Below are 25,395 nucleotides of genomic sequence, written 5' to 3' on the forward strand. Positions count from 1 at the left end.
TTCATCACTTGCATGTCAAAGTAGTTGCTTATTGCACATATGTGACTATATAAATGTTGTACAGCCTGTTTCATGGTTTACTGCCGCTGTATGTCTTCTTGTTGGAGATGTTTGTTTCACAGATTGAATTCGCTAAACCTCTTGTTTATCCGTCTGGTACATGCTGAACATTTCAAAAGCTGTTTTTACAGAGGTATGTTGGCAAACAAACTTAGCAGAACCACAATAGCGTGGTCATTAGACGAGTGTGAACAAATTAACAATAAAAAAATGCAGAGGACACACCCTCCATCATACTGGCACCAGTTGTCAAAGTAGAAAAATTGAAATGTCAAGCCGTCAAACCCATTCCATAGAGCTATGCTACTAGCATCTATTGGTCGGTCCACCACTTTGGTCTCGACTGAAAATATCACAAGTCTTTGATGGATTGCCAAGAAAGTTTGTAGAGCCATTCATGGTCCCCAGACGATTAATCCTACGGACTTTGATGATCCTCAAACATTTCTCTAACTCCACCAAGTTGACACACAACTGGATGGATTGTTGGTACAAACATTTATGTTCCCTTCCAGATAAATTGATAATCCACTTTTCATCTAGTGCCACCATTAGGTCAAAATTTTAATTTGTCCAGTGGTTTTATTTATGACTAACTACCTAAAAAAAACAAATGAAAATCTCATCAGCCTGCGCTGTACTTTGTGTTTAGTGTTAATCAGCAAATGTTAGCATTCTAAAATGCTTATACTAAGCTGGTGAACATGGTAAACATACCTACTTAACATCAGCATGTTAGCACCCCAACATTAGCATTTAGCTCAAAGAACCTCTGTGCCTAATTACAGCCTCACAGAGTAAGCATTATTAGGGCCACAGTTGGCAGGGGGGGAAAAAACTGAGATATCTTTTATTTGTGGAAAAAGCTCAAAAAAAGCTCAGTGTCTCTCAGACATTGACATTCCAAAAAAAACAAAACCGTTAGAAAAAGGGGTGTTTTTAGTCAACAGTGCGGATTGTAAGCAGTAATTAATTCTACAGAGTGCCAAACCAGCACCTGCACATTCACTCTCGGTTGCAAATCACTGACCTATGTGTGCGTCCTTACATGTACAGTGTGGGTTTAGTAGGTTAGGACTTATATTGAAATATTTAACTGTGTTGTGGGTAGTCAATGAAAGGAAAATTGGGGTAAAGTATTCTCTTCTTCTTCTCAGTGAATAGACTAATGGTGACAATTTAGTGCTTTTTACTGAGTGCTAAGTATAGAGAGTTAAGTACTCAAGACAGGATGAAATTAGGGCATGACTAACTTCCACCAGGTATAGGTCATATACATATATATCTGAGTTAATTGACAACAGTTTCACAGCCAGTGCTTCGACACAGAAGAAAAGGGAGTACGCAAGTGACACCATGCAGTACTTTTACACTTGGTGACCTGTTGGTGTAAAGACAAAGCAGGCTCCATCTGGATCAAGGTCTGTGTGGTCTTTGCAAGTGGAATCCATGAAGCTTAGTTGTCTGCACTAATGCACAGTTTTATAACAGAATAAAAGTGGAAACACTATTTCATGTGAGATATGACCACTGAAAGAATGTCTTTTTTGAACAGTTAACCATTTTTATCAATGCTTGAGGCCATCTCTTCCCATTCAAATAATTCCAACTCTATTTTGTGTGAAGCTTTATTTAACAAAGTGACATAAGGTCCTTTCATGTAGTTTGAATTGCCCTCTTTCTAGGCAAAACCAGTATTTTGCTCTCCATATACACTCCTTTTTCCCACTGTCATTCCACACTGGGCATCTTTGTCTTTCTTTTCTGTTCACTTAATCCTGCTGCTCACAGGTTCAATAGCACCCCGCCTGCCCAAGCAGGATACCACTCTAGACAAATCGCTTCCACGTCATAGCCACGTTGCAAAGATGACAGGTGCTGCATGATTACAGTGTGTGTGTGTGTGTGTGTGTGTGTGTGTGTTTGTGTGTCAGTGTGTGCTTGTGTGCAACATACAACAAGAAAGAGATGAACAGACGGAAAGATGTTTTCATTTTGGGCAGATTCATAGAGATATTGTCCTATTTAAATGATTGTTCTGGGGAACGGTGTCTGGCTGTCCGTCTTCCTCTCTGTTTTAGAAAAACAAATAAATTGGAAATGTTACATCAGACTTTTGTGTGTACTACATGTGTGGCTGCAATGTGACATCTCTTCATACAAAATTTCCTGATTAGATTACTGTATGAACATGAACTAACATGCTGTTTGATTGGTGAATTGGCCACTCCACAGGCTGATTACAGCTCCCTGACCTTGGTTCTCCTGCAGATGCTTTCCTTATACAACTGGTTTGTGTGTGTGTGTGTTTAGGGAGAATGTCGTTACGAGCAGGAGCTTCTTCCTTACCTGCACAAAGCGGACGGCCATATGAGGAACAGACAGAAGAAACAGAAGGGCACCAAGACCTGTACCAAAACTCCCGACAACAAACCCAAACAGTCTCACTCGACATTGTCTGATCTGGAATTTATCGACGAGGAAGCCGAGAGGGAAAATACACGAAAGACAAGTTCAGTTTCCACATTGGCCGTGACAAAACAAAGACTTCCTGTTGAACATGATACTGAGGCCCCTTATGATGACATCACAGATTCCCCAGGACCTGTGCCGATTTATTCTCTTCCCCTACACAATGAGTGTCCAGAAACTGACATGGATGAGGACTGTGCCATTGTTTATGAGGATGTCATAAAATCTGAGCCTGTAAATTTAGACAACATTTCACATTTGACTGCTAAAATTGATGAAGATGAAAATGTTGAACTCCAAGCCATGTTCTACCTTCCTACATGGGGTTCAGTGCCTTCTCCCCCGTCCGCCAAACTCCCCCCAGACAGAGATCAGAGTCTGAAAGTCATCCTGGCCAACGTGGCGGAGCTCTTGTCCCGTTCTCCACCGGCACTGACTGAAGATGTAGAAGCTAATGTAGCTGCTCCGTCGCTTTCTCCCTTGCCTCAACGGCCTCATCAGCCCTTCCAGGTCAGCTTTACCCTGGATGTGGACGACGACGACGACGATGATGAAGTGATGATGAGTGACGCTGACAATGACGCCCCGAGGGCTCACTCAGATGAACCTCCAGTTGGCATAGAAGACAGTAAAATCTATCATGATCGGCCTCATCAGGAGCCGCAGACTGTCAGCAGGGGCAGCATAGCAGCAGACAGTCCGACCTGGGATGAGGTTTTTGGGGAAGAAGAACTAAATGATAATCATGAAATAAGAGATAACAGCAAGGAGACAGATGACGAGGTTTATAAGGAGGAACGGGTTGGTAAGAAGAGTAAGAATGATAGCGAGGAAAAAGAAAGTTGTTGGGATGACGCGAGGAATGGGGAAATGCCAGACTTGAGAGACAGTGGCGTGAAAGACGACAGGGGCTGTCAGATGGACGAGAGCATAGATCTATTTGGGGATGACGAAGCCTTCCTGCAGATGACCATCCCGAACATCTCCACTCCTGGCGTCACGCCCAGGACATCACCCAGTGCCGGAGACATTGCTAGTAGCACAAAAAATATGTTGAACACTTCACGTATACACACCCCAGAAAACCCATGTAGCACTACGTACGCAGCTGAAGGCGCACACAGATTAAACACAGCGCACACAGGTGATTTAGCTGATACTCCACACGCCAAGCTGATAACACAGGACACAAACACACATAACGATACAAGTAATAATACACACACAGCAGCGGCAAGGAAACCTGTAACAGACAATTTAATAGCAATTCCAGCTCATTGTAAATCTCCAACGATGCAGCAAAATTCAGAGTCATTTGACAGCTCCCATGACATCTTCTCTGTCAACTTCGACCTCGGCTATTCACTGGAGGATTCTGAGGAAGAGGAAGTAGAGGATGTTCCTGCCCCATGTATGTTGACCTCTCTGCAGCCTAAAAAGCAGGCTGTGTCTGACTCCTCCACTCCCTACAACCGCTTCCATAGACAGAGAATGCCCCTACAGTTCAGTGAACACACGTTATCTACCCCACAAATGCTGTCAGAGCACAGGGGGAGAGAAATGTCCTCTCTTCTGGGCGGTGCGCTCCCATCTCCGATTGCATCGCCGGCAGCCAGGCGGATGCTTGTGCCCGGTACCGCTGGGCCTCACACACCATCTTTGCTCTCCAGCTTGAAGCGGAGACGTCTGGAGGGTCACACCGCCAAGGCAGAGGGTGTGTCAGGTGTGGAAAACAGCTCACATCAGGAATCTGTTTGCGTGGCTGGCTCCTCTCCTCATCCAGGTTTGTTTACCCCTTCAAAAAGTCTGATTCCTAAACTTTAAATTGGGTCCATTTTGAACCTGCCGTCTTTCTCACCTTTTGTCTTAGTGGAGTGCAGCAGTGACAGTGAGGACGACGTTGTGCTTCATAAAAGAAGACATCACAACAACCCATTGTGGTCCCCGGAAATGGTGTGCAAGGCCTGTTAAACTGCAACTGATAATTATTTTTATTAATCTGCTGATTGTTTTCTGGATTAATCATTTAGTCTATAAAATGTCTGAAAATTCTCCAGAGCCCATGGTGACATTTTCAAATGTCAAAAACCAAAAGATACCCAGTTTACTATCACAGGAGACTGAAAATGCCAGAAAATATTCACATTCAAGAACCTGGAACCAGTGAATGAAAGCTAAAGCTTTTGCTAAAAAGAAATAAGAATAAATCAGTTTGTTCTTTTATCCCACTCTTAAGGTTAATGTATACGTCTCGTATACAAAAAGATGGTGGCTTAAATTCTAATCTTTTAGTTTACAATTACAAATACATAGTACATAAAAAGTGATCCTCAGAAAAAACAGGCAAGACAGGAGCTATCTGATTCAGACATCTCAGGCTGCCTCTGTCCATCATTTCCTGCAGGTGCCTGCAGTTGTCATGGCAACAGGCTTGCAAGCAGTGAAGAGGGATTTTCAGCTCCTGAAATGTCTTAGCAAAACAGGAGCATTAAGTTCAGACACACACTGCACATGTATGTACGTATGTAACATGTTTTGTCTCTGCTAGTCAAAGATCTCCAGTGACGTGGACTCCCCGGTGGTTGTGAACAGGAGACGTGCAGCTGCACTTAACACTGTAAGATTTTCTTCATTAGTGGTAAAGAATGAAATTGATGGTTCAGCCTAATCAACACAGACACTTTTATTTAATACTTTCACTCCGTGCACTACTTATAAAAATGTCCTTCACGCAATCATGGTTTAATAACATGCAGCATCATAAACCATTCACTGTGTACAGTATTCAACTCATTTGTTCTCCTCATTGGTCTCCAGTCGGATGAAATGGAGGGCGAAGCTGTTTCTGATGACGATTTCCAGAACGAGTCCGTGTTCACACGCAGAAACCTAGCACACGGAGCTGAGAGGCAACCGGTCCAACAGCGCAAAGCCAAGGTCTGTGTGGCAACAGGTGCCAAAGTAGGACTCTGTGATCTGAATCTGAATTTATAGCATTTGATTTTTTCATGTTTTCAATGCATGGAATGAATGGCACCTGTTTACATACAAATGCAGGTTTTACTGTAAGTGGGCAGAAAAACACTTTAAAAACACACACCAAAAGTAGCTGCTGTTTGTCGCCTTCAGAATACAATCAGAACACATTTCAGTCCAGCTTAACTTTTACCCATAAAATGACACCTTCCTCCTTACATTAAAATGTCATGTCTAAAAATATCTATCAGCACAGCTTCGTAATCCGTCAAGCCTTGATATTTTCCATCGTTCCCTTCTCAGCACACCGTATGTCGACCAGGGCGTCAGTTCCTGGATGAAGAAGCAGAGCAGGAGGAGGACGAGGAGGGGGCAGATGTGTCATCTGACGAAGATGATGGAGAAGATCTGGACCGGTCTCTTGAAGGCTTTGTGGTTGATAACACCCACTTCTCACAGGGACTGAACGGTACAACACTGTGGTTATTCCAAGAAATGTGGTTTAATTAGACCTTCAGTGGATTATAGTTTGATCTTATTCAACGAATTTACGTGTTTGAGCTTAAGTGAATGAAGGAATTTAAATTTCTTGGTCTTCCTGTCTCCCCTATATCAGACTCAGAGATGCACGGTGTTTACCTGAAGTCAGTGAGAAGCCCTGCAATCCAGGGCAAGTTCAAAATGTCCTACAGGAATCATCACAACATGGACATATTTTCCCAGGTATACAATGTTTAATTTTCAGCTTTTGTTTACTCAATGCAAATACTTGAGTAAACTTGAGTTATAACGAGTAATATAGTTAACTTTTAGTCTAATCAATGACTACGGTCCATGTTCCTAACCTTTGGTCCCAGGTGCCTCAGATGGATGAAACCTATGCAGAGGACAGCTTTGTGGTGGGCAGTGAGGTTGAGGAGGTGGAGGAGCTGAAGAGCAGCGAGGAAGAGGCCGAAGACATTGAACTTATGCCCGAGGACTCGTATGTGGACGGGAAGAGGCAGTATGCCACCAGGCGGCGTGTTTTCCTGCACAAAGCCAGAGCAGGAGCCCGAGCCGGCTCTAAGACTGCAGCTGAAGCGCCACCAGAGCAGAGAGCGGGGATGAAAACCAAGCATGCCCGTGTCATACGCGTTTGTGATTCTAGTGAGGAGGAGACAGAGGAAATGTGTAAAAAGAGAAGTGTCACAACAGAGGAGGGTGTTGCTGCCCCCTTGTGGCCAAAGGCGGTACAGCCGGAGCAAAGTAGGCCTTGGCGGCAGCAGAAACCCCCCTCCTCCTCATCTTCAACCATAGCATCTAAGGTGTCATTGCTGAGCAAGGCACAGAGACGCTCGGGGGCTGATGACCAGCAAAATGAGAGGTAAAGAAGTTCCCATATGGTAGCACACAAACACTCAACAACAGTTAGAGCATTGTTTTCTTTCTACTGCAGGTGTTGCCAGAGGCTGGAAAACCAGCATCTGCTCTCTGATGAACTGGACTTCCTAGAGCCAGAGCTGCTGTTATCCTCCAAGAAACAACCCCAGGTACGAGCAAAAACAGGACAACACACCTGTACATAGGAGCATACAATATGTGTGAAAGTAAAAAATGGACTACATCAAGGTTTTGCTTTCCTTTGTCCAGACACTCCCCGCCACCTCCTCAGAACCTCAGAAGCCCTCTGCTCAGGGCTCGTCAGTCAACGAGTCCCCTGCAGCATCCGGACCCGTTTGCATTCTGGTGGACAGCCGCTGCATCAGCAGTGGAGTGGAGCTGATGGCCAGCCTGCGCCAGCGCCACGCTGCCACCGTCCACGTTTGCTCGCTGGACGGCAACTACTTTATCGTCAGCAACCGCATGGCAGTGGAGAGGCACGGCCAGTCAGATTTGGCCACAATGCAAAATCGGAAGCGATTGGCTGAAAGAGTGAACAGCTTGCAGGGATTGTTTGAGCGTGTTTGTCTGATTGTGGAGAAGGACCGAACCAAGCCGGGTCAGTCAGCAGAGTGATTTGATTACTTGATATGAAGCCACATTTGGTTAAATACAAGACTTTTGCACAGATTCATCATTCCTGTACAGCATGGTGAATTTAAATATGGTTTAAGTTATGCAAATATACATTATAAATTATAGCTGAAACGATTAATTAATGGTTAAGTCATAATGGTTTTCATTTCATTATTCCAGCCTCTTAAATGTGAAGATTTGCAGCTTTTTTCTTTTGATATTTTTATTGACCGAACAATTAGTCAATAATCAGGAAAAACATCAGACAATTGCAAATATCACTGGACACAATGTTCTTCATAATCTGAAGGTCTACATTACAGGAACTGTTCATAGTTTGCACAGCAATTTGCTTTGTGTTTGTGTTTCTGATCTGTATAATTGTCACAGGTGAGGCGTCGCGTCACTTTCAGCGAACACGATACTATGACAGCACTTTGATAGCGCTGGTGCATACCGGGGTGCGCTTGCTGTGGAGCGACGGGGCTGAGCAGAGCGCCGGCCTGCTGGCAGACCTGGCGCGGCTGGAGCAGCGTAAAGGTCAGGGCATCGGCATACCGCTGGAGGTCAAAGGGCAGCACAGGCAGCAGGCCCTGCAGCTGTACTTGAGCCTCCCCTCAGTAAGCTATGTCCATGCCCTCAACATGAGCCACAACTTCAGGTCAATTGCTCAACTCATGAACAGGTAAAAGTAGTGTGTGTGTCTCTAAACAGAACAGATACGTTCTTTCCCGTCTTGTTTACATAGTACAACATCCCCTTTCGTTCTTCTTGCAGCTCCATTGAAGCAATACAGAAGGGAGGCTGTATGAGTCGAAGCAGAGCTGAGGAGATCTACCGCTTCCTGCGTTACTCCTGTGACTCCTTACTCATGAACACATCAAAACCAGGGAAAAACAGCTAGCGGGCATTCATACTCACCAGGGACCAGAGCATTACAGTTACTGCTCTATATGATGACGAGAAGAGCAACAGGATATTGCTTCAACTTTCTTGCACGATAAATTGAAGAGGAAACACGGCTCAACTCAACCACAGGTTTCTTGATGTAAGGTATACCATTTTTTATCACTTCGGTGATAAGTGATTCCCTTAAGACTCATGTACTGGCACTAATCCTGTCAGTATCGTAGCAATATTGTGATCATAACAACTCAATATTTGACACTTGAATAACTTATTGTTTGTCAAAATAATGGATACATTTGTTTAACCATATTCTGAGTTAAATAGTCAAATATCTTTAATAAACAATTTTTGTACATTATTTTGTCAAAGTACTGTCATGTTGCCCTTCAAATATTTGAAAGAGTGATCTAAGCACCAAATGTCAAATCTGTGATACCTATCTATAACCATTAGAGGTCAGTCTTTCATTGCTTCAACAACACGTTTCTGGATTTCTCTATGGTCACTTGACTTGCTCAACAACTCATCCATTTGCCGGTTTGGCTTTCTGACAAATCATTAAAAGGGTTACAATATATAAATATATAACATGTAATAGCTGTACCATGAACAGTTGTGGCTTTTATTTAATCATTCTCTGAAAGAACTACATAGTGCACATGCTGCTTTAGTGCAAGATATTGTACATAAAAAAAAAAAAAAAGTATAGTACACACGGGCAACATTAGACAGTTAAAGCAGCTCTACAAAGATATCAGCAATCATGCATCATCCACCGGTACAGTCAGACAAACGTCCATTACAAAACAGAGAACAGAAGTCTTGAAACAGAAAAAATAAGCAAATAGATTTCACACCTTTATACTTAGAAAGGATGACATGAAAAGCAAACCCCCAATTCACAGTACACACACACACACTATATAGTCTTTAGACAACCCAAAAGTCCCAGTCAAACATCTGCCACTCACTGATGAGAAAAGTAACAGCAGCAGCAGTTTATAACTGCAGATGTAGATATGAAGATGTGTGCCTTCTATCCATATGGAAAGAAAGAGCTCCAGCTATTTTGATAAGTTTCACCTGCAGTTAGATGCTACAAGTGCTTTTTGCCGTTTCTGTTTGACGTGTTATAGTTTACAATTTAAACCTGCAAAGAGTTTGCTAACGCGATCAGCTGTTAAATGGGTCAAGTACAGAGGTTACATGGCTCTGTGTGCTCTGTCCTATAATGGTTAATAGTGAGGGGGAAGCGGAGGGGTCCTAACCAGATTTTGTTTGTTCATGGATTTAAAACTTTTAGGGACAGATTTAGAGGCTTTAAGACAATAGAATCTGTTACCAACTTTTTTTTTTGCACAATAGTAACCTCTTGACAACTGACTATCCATATAAATAACACTTGTCTCTCTGATGGTCAAATGTCTGAATGTCAATTTTATGAACAGATTCGTAAATGTTTAGAGACAGACTTAAATGATACAATCATTTGCAAGATCTTCACAAAAAGTTCACACCAGGCATTTCAAGCCATAAACTGAATTATAATCTATCTTGTGGAGAATGTGGAGCCTGTTAATCATTGTGCTTCACATCTACTGACAAAATACACTTTGGATTTTAAAAATCCCACTTTTGTCAAGCCACCAGTTTTGTTCGACACTGTAACAGAATCTTGCATTAGTGGGAAATACAAATATAAAATCTATTGCAAAGTGAAAATTTGTTTTAACCGTACAATTGCTTAATATCATCCCATAAGGTGCTTCCTTTGGATACTGAATAAAAGTCCAAAAAGATATAAAACTGCATCAGATTTAGTTTTAGACAATGATAGTGTCATAAAATTATAGCCTGTAACATTTTCATTAGGAAATTCAGGGTCCAATGCGGATTATTAAAGTAGAGAAAGTTATAAAAGTATAGAAGTGATAAATTTCAGCATCCACAACTTGAATCAAATTCCAATGACTTCATAGGAAAGTTTAACCACAGTTGTAATTTCAGAAAAAGAATACCTACATAAATGTGCTTGTACAAGGAGCGTGTAGCATGTTCAAGGATTTCTTTGTATTGTAACCATTATGATAAGATGCTGAAATGCGGTGCTCACTTTATATGGAGGCGGCTGTGGAAGACTTGACCTGGACACCACAGAGGGATTATGATACACTGGTTAACCCGCTTAAAATTAAATATTTAAAATTAATTTCACTGATGGACGTTTGCACAAAGGAACAGTACAAACTTTGCAGACTTTCTTTGGTAATCAACAACTATCACCGAATGCTGTAGGCATGTCTAATAGTGGAGACCGGTTCTTAACATGATTTTCAAACATACTCCATTTTGAGTGTTTCTTTGACTATTAGGAACTGTTTCTGTACAGTACGTTACAGTAACTCTTGTACCGTTGGGTTTCCTAAATTGCGTAAAAGTCAAAAAAAGTGTACAAAACCTAGGGCTTTTAAAAACAGACCATATTTACAAGTGCAGTTTTTATCGCAAAATATATTATTTAAATACTACATGTGGTCACTTTGCTGAAGCTCCAAGGGTAGATGCTCACCTAGGATCAGTTCACCTTTCTCAATACGGACACCAGTTAACAGATTGTAGACCTGCATGCATGCAGATTCCATTTATACTGGATAGATTTGCTGTTTACTGCTGCGCGATAGCTTCCATGCTGGTTGGCTGTGGCGGCAGAGGCTGTAACTGGACAGACTGTGGCTCCTGAATGCTACACTCCTCTCCCTCACGCATGTACAATAAAAACAGTGTCACTGTGGCAAATGTGGTAGCATTCACCGGAAATGCGCGCAGCAAAGTGGACGTGAGTCCGCGCGAGAACACACTCCACCCCTCCTTCTTTAAGCTCTGCCTGACGCAGTCCATAATGCCACTGTACTGGTTGATGCCACCAACCCCATCCGCCTGAAGACGCGACTTGATCACATCCACGGGATAGGTGGACAGCCAGGAAGCGATACCCGACATCCCGCCAGCAAACAGCAGCTTGGGGATCATGTAAGGGTCTTCTGGCTCGCAGCCCAGGGAACGTGTCAACACGTCGTAAGCAAGAAAGTACACTCCGAAACCAGGCGTCTCGCGCAGCAGGGTGGTCACCATGCCACGGTTGATACCCCGGATTCCCTCCTTATTGTAGATTCTCACCAGACAGTCCAGGGAGTTCTTGTACACCTTCCTCTTCGACTTCTTCTCTCCAGTCCCTTGCAGCTGCATGCGTGTCTTGGCCAGCTCCATTGGGCAGCAAATGATACACTGGATGGCTCCAGCAGATGCTCCAGCCAGGAACTGGTTGAGAGGTGTGTCACGGCCAAGCTTGCGCATGGCGTTGCCCTGGACACCAAAAACTATGGCGTTGATGAAGGTCAGGCCCATCATTGGAGAGCCAATACCTTTGTACAGGCCGAGGATCTACACACACAAAGACAGATTACTGGGACCACTGAGGGAACACCTTTGTAGGCAGGTTTTTGAACATTTGTGCACACAAACTAGTAATTAATTCCTAGAAATTAATCATTTGTACACTTTAAAATATTGAAATACTCCCTGAGAGAGGTGCAGCGACAGCATGCACTTATGTTAATATTGTTCTGTAGAGGGGAATACAGTCCAATACCTCCATGCAATACATCCAACAAACAGAGACTGAGCCACTTAGCTCGAATGGCACGTTGTCCAAAGCTTTATTTAGCCCATGCAGAAATAAGGTCCTCACTGACCCTGGCTAACAGACACACCACCCCTAACGCCCCATGTTAGGAACATGCTGCCTAGATGGCACTGTAACTGGACACTTTTAATTAGTGCAGTGACCATTCTCCACGTTGGCATAGGAAGCAGCACACGGTAAAAAACACTACACATTACTTTACAGCTGTGACATTTTTAAAGATGGTAATATCTAAGACAACTTTGAAAGGAAGGTGGTAAAACATTAAAAAGGCATTCACAGAGCAAACACAAGCTTACCGACTCCTGGCGTATGATTGACTGGAAGCAGTGATATGTCCCACGGTACAGAGGTTTGTCCACATTTTGAACTTGAAGCCTCACCTGTGGATGACAGCCCTTGTGTCAGAGTCGTATGCCAGCGTAATAAGGCCAAAGAGGGCCGCAACAACTACAAACCACATATTGTAATACAGGTTTAAAGCGAAACAAGTAGGCAACAGTACTTTGAAATGGTTATATTTTCAGGGTAAAAAAGGATGCTTAGGGGGTGCAACATGAGGGAGAAAAAAAACTAACCAAGAATGAAAAAAAATTGTCTTCTTTGCTTTATATTTCTATAGCTCAAGACAAGACATTTGGTGAGGGGGTGGGGTGGGGGAGGGAAGCACTTGACCATACTTACTAGGTCACATATCCACGGAGAGGTTGTTTATTCCTCTCATCTACAACACTGTGACACTGCTGCTGTTAAAGACAGCCTCCCTAGACACTGACTCAGGGAGAAATGACATTGAAAGCAATGCATAAAAAGAGCTACAAGCAAACTATTCACCATCTCTGTATGTACGTATCTGAAGTGGAGGGTGCAACTTCAATGAAGTGTGTGCCATTTTTAAAAACTTCCTTGCCTAACAAACTACGTGCATTCATGACAGCATATCGAGTGCAGTCTTATGAGTTAGTGGCCTTAAGTGAAAACTTTGGATGATTTCTTTGAATTTACGGTAATATTCAATGTGATGTCAGAAAACTGCATAAAGTAGTCCTGCTTTTTTTCCCCCTCCCTAAAATTTCGAGAGGGAGCCGAAGAGTCAAAGGAGTACACAGACAAGTCTACTAACTTTGATGACTATGATGCTTCCTTTGACCTTGCGGTTAGTTGAAAACAGTGACTGTATAGGATTACAGAATACTAGAGTTATTCAGCAAAATGCCAGTAACTGAAGCAGATGTTCCTAAATAGCCTAGGATGATTACAATTTTAAAAATGAAATGGGTGCACCTCCTTGTTCTGAACTTCTGTGTACACTGATTAAAAGCTAAGCATTTGTGAAACTATGAGCTAGAACAATACTGCTAACTTGTTTGGTGGTGGACAACAATATTAAGTTATCTCTTTTACAATCTGTTGAAAGTGTTGCTCCCTCTACACTTTCTTAAACATAAGACAATTAAGGGGGATTTTGAAGACATGTATAAATGATCTGTTTAGACATAAATACATATACACGACAGAAAACATGATCAGCATAAGATTAAACTGCCATTGACAGATCGACTAATATCTTTGTCCTAAAAATATCCCCACATTAATCATATGGCTCAGTAGACAGCCTCCCTAGGTGTAAAGTTAGGTTATCTGGATTCAAATTCAAGCTGCTAACAGAGTGGTCTGACTTACAACATCACATTACAGCAATGTACTGGATCATGCCATTGCCTAACGTGAGTAAATAGTGAAGAGGATGGAACAGACACCCACCTTCACAGTGTCAAATGGATGTCCGACTAAAACACCAGCAGCACCTGAAAAACAAGACATCATATTGGAAAATAACAAATTACTCATCTGTCATTGTCTTCTTGGCCTGATAAAAGCACTATAGCAATGCACGCCTAAAAGCTATATGGCTACGGATACTACACTATATGGACACAAATACAGGGTTGAGGCCAGTCAAATTCTTTGACACCAAACTGGGAAAACCATTTCTTTATGGAGCCGACTTTGTGTACGGGGACATCGTCATATTGAAACAGGTGATGGAGCAGTGGATAAGACTCAATCCCCCACTGTGGCCCATACACCAATGTGTCCCTGAGCAAGATAAAAGCGTCAGCTAAAATGAATAAATGGAAAAGGCCAAACACAAAGTGTTATAATATTAAATAAAATATTGTCTAATATTGTTAACCAAGAGCACACCATGAAAAAACTGCCCCTCCATAAAGTATTGGGACAGCACTTTAGTACATAGTGTTTGTAGCCTAATTATTGATTAATCGCAGTGAAGCATTCCAAATACAGTTAAATTTTGAGAAAGACAATGGCTTATGATCAAGTGGCTCATTTCGCAACAGCAAACAGCCCGTCCCCCTGAGGCTGAGCAAGGCAATCAGCTGGTCACTGTACCCAATGACGAAAGCTTAACATTGCCCTGTCCTTGAGTTATGCGAATGAGCCCAAAAGCCATTATACAACATTATACAATAGCACTATTGCATGGATGTGTATTGCAGTCCTAATGTGCAAATTATGCACAATTACACACCTTTGTGTGAATCAGTGAATAAAACTTCAAAGTAGTCTGTGGCGGTGTTGGACTGGATCCAGAGTAGCCTTAGGAGAATATATCAGTAACTATGATGAGCACAAACCAGAATACATTTCTATTGAGAAATAAATGACTGCATTAGCTCATTACGAGTCCCAAAACTGAGGTCAACAGAGCTCTTCCACATTGAGAGCTGAAATGAAAATTCGCCTTTCATGTTACAGTAAGATTAGGTTACTTTATTTGTACCCACATGCAGACTTGAATTGCAGTAAACTGATAAGGCATACATGCACTTGACACACATTATCCAAACAACACAGACATGAGAAAAGCAATCAGCGCTTTAAAAGTCAAAAATAACACTAAAAATAATAACCATGAGAATGAATAAAGTAAAATTCAGGTATGACTGCAGAGACAACAGACGACAAAACTTAGACCAGGCTGTCTGGACAAAACTTTCACATCACCACATCAGGACCTGCGCCCTCAAGTGAGGCTATCTGGAAGTCTGGCCTTGGGCAAAGACAGCTGACAAGATTCTCACGGGGACTCAAACCTGCTTCTCGAACTTTAGAGGGTTGCTCACCAACGAGGAATGTCTGATAACAATAGACAAACTTCTTTTGGGTTTTTTTACATTTCTGAGGGCTTAGGGCTGGACTTGTGCAAGTGTAATTAAAACGAAACAAGGGCTTTTGTGAACGTCAACAGAGAGCATAAACACTTTCACTTTCATTATTTATGTCGTGTCTAATACGTGGCAGCCGGGCACAAATCACTAACTTTACAACTGCCCACGCGTTGTCTAACGACAGCTGCTGCTACAAAAAAGCTAACGCTAGTCGTTAGCTTCAACTTGTTAACCTGGCTAACGTGGCTACTAGCTAATTACTTACCTCCTATACAGCCCGCAGCGAAGTCTAATGCCATTCCCCCAAAAGTCTTCCGGCTGAATTTGTCAAGCTAACTCGGTGGCTGACAAACGTAATTCACAAGACCTTAATGGGTAACGTTACTTTGTTATAAATATTCTCCCCAGGACCTGTCCGAGCTTGGGTGTGTTACAAACACCGGCTTGATGTTCCGCCAAGCTGGTTAGCTCTTTCAGAAATACGCTGTTTTGATGCTGAGCAAACGTGAAGATAACAAGTTCCTCCGGCTAATGGTAACCACGCGGACTGGCGGCAGACTGAGGTCACTTTTCGCTGATGTGTCCTCACTCTCACTACTAGAAATGCTCTTTCATGTCAAACCTTTTCTATTTCTGTACGGCGGGAGGAGGAGGTAGGCTTCAAAGTAGAAAAGAAGAAGCGGCGTGTTTGCCCCTTTTTAAGGCAGACCAATCGGATTACTTGGAAGGAGACGACTCCCCTAGCGGGTACTGTCCGCCCCTCACACCCATTGGCCGCCGCCGGGGGGAGCAGCAGAGATCTCTACCGTCGAAATCCACAGCGTCATCGTAGGGGTGATCATCAGCAAGTGTCCAACTAGGCAGTGGTGGAGGAAGCATTCAGAGCCTGTACTTAAGTAAAGGTACTAATACCACATTGTAAAAATCTTCTCTGTTACAAGTAAAAGTCCTGCGTTGAAAATGTTATCTAAAAGTATTTTAGTATATTCAGGAAAAAAGAGTAGCCTATTAAAAGTACTCAATGCAGAAAAATGTCTCCTGTGATTGCTACACTATTATATCATTAGATTATTATTACTCATGCATGCATGTTAAAGTATTGTTTGAGGTGGAGCTAATTTTGACCTAGTTTTATAGGGTATTATTTTCATTATGGAATAATCTGCTGATTATTTTCTCCATTAATTGATTGATTTGTAAAAAAGCCACTCATAGCTGTGTTCCTCCCTTCTCTGTAGCATTCAGGACCTACAGGGATGTCCTTCAGTATTTCTGTAAACTAAGGCATGGAAGTTCAGATGCCCATGTCTGCTTCTCATGCCTAACTGGAGGAGTTGAACAGGTGCGTTTAAAAAAACATTTATTTACTGAACTTTGTCTGCATATGGTAAGACTGTCAAACTGATGTCTTATAGCAGATGAGAACAATTCTGTTTTTTTTTAAATGCACCTACCTTTAAAGGATATTTGCACACATGTATTTGGCGTTGATATTTTTGAAGCACGTCTTGCGTGAAGCAAACAATAAAAGTTTTTACAGCCTTTAAGAGGCGTTTACACATCCATCCTTTGAATGACTGGAGGCTAATTTCCAACACAGCAAACAATCAAAGCAAAGAGGCAAATACCTGTCCAGTGTCATCCTTGTATTCTTGTTTGTTTAAATCCTAGAAAGTTTAAATGCACTTGTTCTGTGAGATGGACCCTTCAGATTTCAGCCCAGGGACATATAATACAAATGTCTCCTCTACATACAGAATGGAAAGTGGTGCTTCTGGCAGGAGGTCTGTAAGTTAAGACTGTGACCTACTTGGCTCCATTATTATTATTATTATTATTGTTTTACCTTGAAATATAGGTATATTCAGAATAAATTTGTATCAAAGACATAATGGAATGTGATGTAATATGGATTCACTGTTCCATGCTCAAATTACGTCTTTGACAACAGTGCAGTTATTATATCACAAAATGTCAATATTAATTTGTGTATATTATATATATATATTTACTATGTGTCCATGTAAATAAAATACATATATTAGTCTGGGCATAAGATGAATGAAACCTCTAACTTAGAACGTGCTTACAGAAAGAGTTACCTTGAGTCAAGCCCCTTTTAACAAACACATTTACTTTAGTTCCCTTAAGTAAGACACCGGTAGCCTACTTATTGGTCTGTGCTCAAACTCTTAAGAGATTAACGGCTCATCATATATCTCCTATTATCTCCTCACACCATACACTACACAGATGCTTTTCATAATTTCAAAGTGAGTTATTGTTCAGAATGCTGTTTTTAGCAAAGTAAAATAAGACTTCATAACCAACATTTTTCATTGTATCAACATTGTAGCCATGTTGTCGTCCACTAAGCACATTTTGCAACAAATACACATGTAAGCTTTAATCGTCATTCATCCTGGACTGATTTCAAAGTGAGGAGTAGGGCTCATGTTAAAGCAGCGCAACACTTCATGAAGACAAATGTGTACATTTGGTGCAGCGTGAAGCTAACAAGTTGCATGACAATTAGCATGAAGGTGTGGGCAATGCCATGCTTAGTTTGACACACACAGAGAAGCAAATCATCGCTCCAGTACTTTACATTTAGAATATTCTACTGTATGAGAAAATGTCCCTCTTCCCATTAAAAATTACAATATTTTTCAATGGAAAAAGTTGGATTAAGCATTTTCTCTTGTACTGGGAGTAATGACATGATTAACCTTGACATCTCAGGGGCTCAAGCCGGCTATAAGCTAAAGTTTAACGGCCTGGGTGTCATAAACTGCTTGACTGTCTCATCTGTGACTTGTTTGCGCCGCTCTTGATGCTGGGAAATAATGGGCTGCAGAGTCTCGATCAAAATCTTCTTCAGTTCTCCAGTTAGGAGAGCTCCACTTGCGTAGTCCTGCAGAGAGATCAACGGAGAGGGAGTGGATCCGAGGCGAGTGCAGAAAGGAAGTTGAAGGAGAGGATGAGGGTGCAGAGGAGAATGACAAACAAGATAAAGATACAGAAAGCAGAGGAAAGTGTGTGATTAGCAAAATAAATAAAGTTTGGAAGCTATCATTTGTTTTCTCTGTTCTCTACACCCTCACCTGTCTGATCTTCTCGAGCTGTTCATCATCCTCCAGGAAGAAGGTCAAATACATGAACGAGACATCTACGTCTGGGTTTCCACCATGCTTCCTGTGCTCCTCCACTGTATCTTTTCCCCCAGAAAATGCATGTTTGTTGATCTGTGAGCAATGGTTCCATAGGTCAGACCAGACAGTCAGCAATTATAGGCAATATAAATCTGACCAGTGACTATTGATGGTATTAAATAGTAACCTTGTTTTTGATCTGCTTGGGTGTGTCAGTGAGGAAAATAGAAGAGTTGGCGTCACTGGCGCTCATCTTGGTCTGCGCCCCCTGCAGGGCTGGAAAGAAGGTGGAGTGCAGCAGAGCGGGTTTGGGATAACCGATCCTTGGAGCGACATCACGGGTCATCCTGAAGTAGGGGTCCTGGATGAGGGAGAGGATAGATACAAACACAGGTCATTGTAAAATATGACTCTAGTATGTAGTATTATTACCTATTAGTGTTGTTGGGACCAGACAACAACACTAATAGGTAAACAACAAGGAACTGAAAAGGTATAATTATGTACTAAGCTTTCTATCATTATTTATGGATTGTACAGATCACCACGTCCCCTATATTGCTGTGTTGTCTCTACGTGCTCAAGCACGTTGTTCAAAGTTGTATCGGTGCCATGCCGCAGACCCTGTTGTCTGTAGAGTTCCGTTATTGTGAGTGTGATCATTAAATGCCCGTTTATCGAAGTCTAAAGGCCAAGAACATGCCAGTGAACATATGTCCTCTGCTGGTCCTCGTGTGATAAGGTGTAGTCATTTTGGGTGAGAGGAGGAACACGGCCTCCACCATTTTGGGGTCCCAAACCCCGTCTTGATTCTTGCGGTCTTGAGCTGCCATTTTTAACTAGCATTTGGTAAGCCACCCACATGTTCGCGTCGACTACCCCCTCTCACAGTTGGATGAGACAGCCAGAGTACGGACTCACCCTTCACTATCATTAATGAATAATGTTACATTGTTGATAGTTTATAGGTAAACACCCTTTTTTGGGACTGCTTTGAGGTGTGGTTATTGGTCCCTGATTCCAGGTGGTGCCTGATACTTATTAATTTTAATTAATCATTTGTGATATTAATAACTTTATTAAGATTTATAGAATATCTTTGATTTTTAACTAATACCCAAACCTTCCCCTCTGTTAATCCCCAACACTGTCCTGACCTGGTCTATGGCGCAGGGGATGAGACACTGTATATCCTTTCTGCTTCCAAAGATCTGTGGGAAAGAGTTGCTGAAGGACGGGGCTGCCTGGATGGCTGGGAAGCTGATCTTTCCTGGATGGATAAAAAATAATAAGCGCCATAAAGAAACAACAAGGTATTCACACCGCTTCACATGTAATACAAACCACTAAATACAGGATTTCAGTGAAATGTTTCATGTATATCAAAGCAATTTCATATGAAAACCACCAGTCGTTTTTCAGCTGCCGGCCTGATTATGAAAGCAATTTGAAAAAGTCACTTTGGGTTTGGCAATGAATCAATCAGTTACCAAAAATAACTCTCTATGAAAGTGCTATGGAAATAAAAAAATTTAAAAACAGGAAAGTGCTTGGCCTGCACTAAAAAGTTTCATTTTTTCATTTCATGGTTGTTCCTCTTTCTAAAGTATTGTTAGTAGCAGGCCTGGAATTTCATCATATGAATGGCAAGGCCTTTGGTGATGTCATCTTTTTCTGAGCACAAAGTGCATTGAAAGTTTGAATTTATCCTAAAGATGAATGATGAATTTATTGGTATTCTATTTTTTCTAATTTGTTAATGCTTGTAAATAAGCATAACCATTCATCAGGGAAGCTGGCCAGGATAACTTATATCCAACAATTTACAACAGAGGCCATGACATTTGTGAAGTTCCTGCCCTGGTGAATAGATTTTTGTTGTTGTTATTATTTCACAATGACTTATCACAATGATTATTTGACAATGTAAACATGTTTCCCATGCCAAAAAGCCCCCTTTGAATTTTAGACTCAATGGTTGCTCAAATAATGATAATTTCACCATTAAAGCTTTCTTAGTTGTCTTACCAATGCAGTCACTGTCTGTAAAGCCAAAGATACCTTTGACCTGGTTGAATGTCACATGCTTCTGAATCTTTACCACATTCCTGTAGAATTCAGGGGACGCACTGCAGGAAAAATGTCAAAATGAACACATTAAAAAACAAAACAATTCTGTGCAGACTCAGGTTATATCCTTATCCTATGTTTCCTTAATAAATATAGCAGGGCTTCTATGGATCCTAGGAAGCCTCTGCAGTAAAGTCTGCCAGATGAGAATATAAAGATCATATTTTGTGTTAGATGTGATATTTTACCCCATATAGTCGAGGTCAGAGAAGATGAAGGTCTTGTTGACATCAAAGCCACAGGCAATGATGTCCTTGGCATTTTCCACAGCGAAACGGTGGCACTCTTCTAGTGTTAGATCCTTCCACAGGTACTTCTCATCATCAGTCAGCTGAATCACCAATGGGATGTCAAATACATCCTGCAACCATCTGCAACACAGAAGTAAGTTTTAATTATGACTCACACTGATTTAACAATCGAACCTGCCTTCAGTTGGACAGCTCTTTGGTATTAATAGGTTACAGAGGGAGAACTCACTTGGTGAAGATGAAGGGGATGAGGTGACCCACATGCATGGCCTCTGAGGACGGACCTCTGCCAGTGTAAAGGTAGAAGGACTTGTGCTTCTCATATGCATCCAGTACCTGATGCATATCTCTGCCGTAAACAGCGATACGAGGAAAGTGATTTATTGACGTGTTAATTCCCACATAAACTCCCACCTTCTCACCACCATCCATTTAACTTAACAGCAAAATCTGAATGATAATGGCTAAAGTCAAAGTTTCAGAGCGGATATTTTAAAGCTGACACACTTTCCGAAATGACTAAGTGTCTACGGACGACAATCATCTGTGAAACACCCATACTTTAGAAGTTAGGAACTAGAAAACATGAAGAGCTTGCGCTGATTCACTACCTAAAATGCTGACCTGTGTGAGAAGAAGATTCCTCTTCGTAGAAAGTGGTGAGGTTTCTGTCTCGCAACTTTTTCTATTCTGTCCACCAGTTCCTGGTCAATTTTATTGCTGCCAAACCTTACTAAGGAAAGACATGACACAATGTGAATTATTCAGCTGTTGTATAGCTTAAACGACATGCTGCCCTTAAATGATCCCCATGGTTAGAAATATATCACAGACATTCATATAGTAACTTATTTAAAAACTAAAATATCCGTTTGCCACAGAACTTCGCAGAAGGCCACACGTCTTACCTATGAGTTTGTCGTAATCCACTCCCTTAGCGCTGGTGGTGGAAACGTTCCATGGGTCAACTGTGTCTTTGTCATCAGCGCCATCTGCTGCTGGCCCGTTGTCAGGGACAACAGAGTTTTCTGAGGGCGGACAGCCGGCTTTGTAATCCTGACCTGTCACCTGTTTGTAGTCCACCTTCAACTTAAGCAGCAACTTGACCGCAGCATCAATTTCAGCCTGGGGAACCCAAACACTGCTGTCAGGTAACACACACACAGATAAAAGCAACGATTCATGTGGCACTAGAATAGCTACAGTAGTCTCTTTGTATTTTAAAGGGTCAGTTCGCCCAAATGACTTAGCCATGCAGATAGTTTTTGTTTAAGCTGGCATAACTGTTTCTGAGATTTCAGCAACTCCCTAATACAATGGAGGTGAAAGGAATTTTATCAGCGGTTCACACAACATTAGACATTTATATTTAAAAAAATTCAATAACCACGTCACGTTTCTTTCCCAAAACAATGTCCAGGTTACTGCGGATAACCTGGGCATCTCACCCAACAGACCTCACTTTAAAAGGTTTTCTGTGGAACTACATTCTACCAGAAAAATAGTTATGAAAACAACAGATCTTTTTTGAAATGGTAAAAAAAAAAAGGAAGTCACTTTTTAGTGCTGTAAGTTAGGTGTGGTTTATATGGATATCAAAGTGTATGTCAGTTTGATATATATAAATCAAAATGATGTATATTGTAAGGTGAACAGATTTCTGAAATGAAAACCGGGGACATTTTTGGTTTGGTGGTCAGTATGTCATTAAAAAATATGTTATTATACATGAAATAAAAAAGGGGGGACAATTTCAGATTTATAATCTGTCAAATAGAACTTCTGAATGAATTCATGTCATTTTGGTGTAGAATCTACCTTACAGTCAATAAGTAGAGGCTGCAATCACTTTCTGGCAAGTAGAATAATGCATTTTATGCTTTGTTTTGCCCATTTAAAGGTATTTCAACAGGTAAAAAGGACTGGATTGAATTGTACACAGCAAGTTAAATAATGCAGAGACATTAGGATACTTGCAAAAGAGATCATGTCTTTATTTTATATATAACTCAGCACTAAGTCACGTTAATTATAGGCTATATTCCGTTTTTCAAATATGAACAAGGATATTAGACATACGCCTACCAAACACATAATGCATGCATTTGGCCGCAATTGCGATTATTCCGTTAAAGTATCACAAAGACATACCTTTGCTATTACCATGGACATAAAGCGATGTTTATTTGCACGTCTGTTTGATCCAGATAAAAGCAGCTGTAAAGAGACACGGGGCGATACAGCCCTTAACGCTCCCGCTCCGGCGGACGATCACTTTTCAGCACGACACCTGTATATTACATTACATTAATTAATTTATCCAAAGCGTCCATATCCATATTGTTATATATGTCAGAGGTCGTGCACCTCTGGAGCAGCTGGGGATTAAGTGTCTTGCTCAGTGACAAAGTGTTGCGCAGGCTTTTTTTATATTTATAAATATATGTATTCCTGTTTGTGCACAGCTTCCCTGTATAACAAATACATATTTATTGAATAAATAATCTAAAGATCAGTTCGGGAGATGATAGAACAATATAGAGTTTCGATGCCCTCCCTCCTTCTCACTCTGCCTCACAGCAGTACAGTAGGCTACACATCAGCACATCAGACACACAGGCAGGCAGGCAGCAGCTCCTCCCAGCTCCTATACCAGTTGTTTTTTTTCTTGGCTTGAGTGGAGGTGAGTGGTGATGAACAAAAGACTAAGCTACCAGTGCCTCTCGATCATTAGCTGATCACCTTTGGATCATAGCCAACAGTACCAAATAGATACAGAACAACAACCAATAAATACGTCAGAAAATACAAAACAAATTACATTTACAAGGTGGTTTTTACTATGGTACTGACAGTCAGTAAATTACATTTTTCCTATTTTTTCTGCATTGTGGCAGACTATCTGCACCCTGATGGTAGCAGCATGAATTCACCCCACAAGGGATGGCTCAGATCAGCCAAACTTGTTCTTGCTTTCTTTAGGGACCTGACATCGTACATGTCATGGAGGTAATTTAAGGGTGTATCAGCAATTGTGCTGTACACTTTTACAACACCTTGCAGGCAATTTTTCTGTTTAACATAAGGTGACCCGTGCCAGCAGATAAAGGAGAAGGTAAGAACTGATTCAATAAAACAGGAATAAAACATTTTCATAAAAATGGTGTCAACATTAAAACTGCAAAGCTTACAAATAAAGTGCATGCGCTGAAGGTCCTTTTTTATAACAAATCTTTTTAAATAAATAATTATGATTTTCACTTGGGCCCCTGCCCCCCAAAAGGTTTGTGCACGTCTGTGTTGGTGGATGTGTCACAGTTGGAATAAAACCTGGATCTTTCACACCAAAGTTATGAGTTTTATCCAATGCGCCACCGCCTCTCCAATATTGTCATATTATATCACTCACCTCTACTGTGAGCCCTCCAAACAAAATTGTACTCATCACATTGGAGTACTTGGGGTAGTGGCAGAAATCTCAAAACCTGGCCAATTCAAACCAAAACTATCTGTAAGGCTAGATACCACTGGCAATACGTGAGAAATTTAGGTAATTAAGTTTAACCAACCCATAGAGTCAAATCACTGTTTTTACAGTGTAGTTTACAATCAGAATCAGAATCAGAGTCGGGTTTCGGGTTTATTGCCAGATACATAGGAGGAATTTGCCTTGGTATAAATTGGTGCTTACAGTACCCATGAATATAAATATAAATATATAAAAAGTAAGGAGATCAAAAAAATTTACAAGTATACAAAAAATACAATAATACTATAATATAATGCTGACAAGTGTGTGCAAAAGTTCACAACATGAGCATAAAGCACAGCTGAGCGTTAAAGTGTGGGGTCAGGAAATGTGTGTGAGTGTGTGTGTGTGTGTGTGTGTTTGGGGAGGGAGGCACTTACTTTTTCAGCTTTAGCTGTTTTCAGGGCCCTGACTTGGTCTCCCTGTGCTGTCAGTTTCTCATAGAGCTCCATTGGACTCTTGGCTCCTTCCCCGTCTCCCTGACAGTCTGTCATCTTCTTCCCACTGGCTAAGCTAGGTAATAGTAATAAATCAGTTAAACGTAATTAGTGACTAAATGTGTAGCAAATAAAAATTACATGTTCTGAATCGCATCTAGTATGAGGTTAACATAATCCCCAGGGCTGTATGTATTCTAGCATTACTGTATCTCCTTCCACAGGAGTTGAGAAGACTCCCATATGTGAACATAGCACAGCTAACTTGGTGGTTATTGAGCTAACTAATCAGCTGATACCACCTCTAGATTTACATCACGCTGCCGCGTTTAATAAATTATAAAATTATTGAAATTACATTAAATAACTGAGAAGATGATGATGATGTAAATACAGTGACTAGCCACCATACCGTACAGTGTTCTTCACATACAGTTGACGGCTCACTCATTCAACTTGCATCAGCCTGTGTGAGGTAGTGTTTGGATCAAATTCTTCCCAGGCAAACAGGTCCGTTCAAAGGTTCCGCTATTATTTAATCAGGGCAAAAGCGCTATCTCTGACACTATGTTGATTAAATTTAATAC

General features: G+C 41.4%; 3 protein-coding genes across 5 annotated transcripts in view; 1 reads left to right on the plus strand and 2 right to left on the minus strand.

The window, feature by feature from the left end:
* Nucleotides 1-8,770, plus strand: part of fancm (FA complementation group M) — a 42,551-nt gene extending 33,781 nt beyond the window's left edge. Inside the window, exons 14-24 of the mRNA XM_038728417.1 lie at nucleotides 2,374-4,315; nucleotides 4,403-4,485; nucleotides 5,081-5,149; nucleotides 5,350-5,469; nucleotides 5,812-5,977; nucleotides 6,125-6,231; nucleotides 6,366-6,871; nucleotides 6,944-7,037; nucleotides 7,138-7,486; nucleotides 7,894-8,188; nucleotides 8,281-8,770. Coding sequence (XP_038584345.1) covers nucleotides 2,374-4,315; nucleotides 4,403-4,485; nucleotides 5,081-5,149; nucleotides 5,350-5,469; nucleotides 5,812-5,977; nucleotides 6,125-6,231; nucleotides 6,366-6,871; nucleotides 6,944-7,037; nucleotides 7,138-7,486; nucleotides 7,894-8,188; nucleotides 8,281-8,407 — 3,858 coding nt within the window. The 3' untranslated portion in view covers nucleotides 8,408-8,770. The remainder of the gene's footprint in view (nucleotides 1-2,373; nucleotides 4,316-4,402; nucleotides 4,486-5,080; nucleotides 5,150-5,349; nucleotides 5,470-5,811; nucleotides 5,978-6,124; nucleotides 6,232-6,365; nucleotides 6,872-6,943; nucleotides 7,038-7,137; nucleotides 7,487-7,893; nucleotides 8,189-8,280) is intronic.
* Nucleotides 8,771-9,013: 243 nt separating this feature from the next.
* Nucleotides 9,014-15,932, minus strand: LOC119910059 (mitochondrial basic amino acids transporter). Of its 2 annotated transcripts, XM_038728433.1 has the most exons (5): nucleotides 15,575-15,931; nucleotides 14,670-14,737; nucleotides 13,880-13,923; nucleotides 12,415-12,498; nucleotides 9,014-11,853 (listed from the first exon to the last, which is right to left on the minus strand). In XM_038728433.1, the coding sequence occupies exon 5, from the start codon at nucleotides 11,818-11,820 to the stop codon at nucleotides 11,077-11,079; it is 744 nt and encodes a 247-aa protein (XP_038584361.1). In that variant the 5' UTR covers nucleotides 11,821-11,853; nucleotides 12,415-12,498; nucleotides 13,880-13,923; nucleotides 14,670-14,737; nucleotides 15,575-15,931; the 3' UTR covers nucleotides 9,014-11,076. The 2 variants fall into 2 exon arrangements, with proteins under 2 accessions (XP_038584361.1, XP_038584359.1); XM_038728431.1 differs by lacking the exon at nucleotides 14,670-14,737 and having other exon boundaries at nucleotides 15,575-15,932.
* Nucleotides 15,933-17,423: 1,491 nt separating this feature from the next.
* LOC119910057 (tryptophan--tRNA ligase, cytoplasmic) lies at nucleotides 17,424-25,370 on the minus strand. Of its 2 annotated transcripts, none has more exons than XM_038728420.1 (11): nucleotides 25,221-25,370; nucleotides 24,752-24,884; nucleotides 21,751-21,967; nucleotides 21,467-21,575; nucleotides 21,072-21,191; nucleotides 20,780-20,962; nucleotides 20,490-20,590; nucleotides 19,619-19,731; nucleotides 18,649-18,822; nucleotides 18,414-18,554; nucleotides 17,424-18,223 (listed from the first exon to the last, which is right to left on the minus strand). In XM_038728420.1, the coding sequence occupies exons 2-11, from the start codon at nucleotides 24,863-24,865 to the stop codon at nucleotides 18,065-18,067; spliced, it is 1,431 nt and encodes a 476-aa protein (XP_038584348.1). In that variant the 5' UTR covers nucleotides 24,866-24,884; nucleotides 25,221-25,370; the 3' UTR covers nucleotides 17,424-18,064. The 2 variants fall into 2 exon arrangements, with proteins under 2 accessions (XP_038584348.1, XP_038584349.1); XM_038728421.1 differs by having other exon boundaries at nucleotides 24,752-24,879; nucleotides 25,221-25,239.
* Between the last annotated feature and the right edge of the window lie 25 nt (nucleotides 25,371-25,395).

Source organism: Micropterus salmoides, unplaced genomic scaffold (assembly GCF_014851395.1).
Source record: "Micropterus salmoides isolate LMB-PRFRI ecotype aquatic unplaced genomic scaffold, ASM1485139v1 Ms_hic_scaffold_19, whole genome shotgun sequence".
Taxonomy (NCBI): Eukaryota; Metazoa; Chordata; class Actinopteri; order Centrarchiformes; family Centrarchidae; genus Micropterus; species Micropterus salmoides.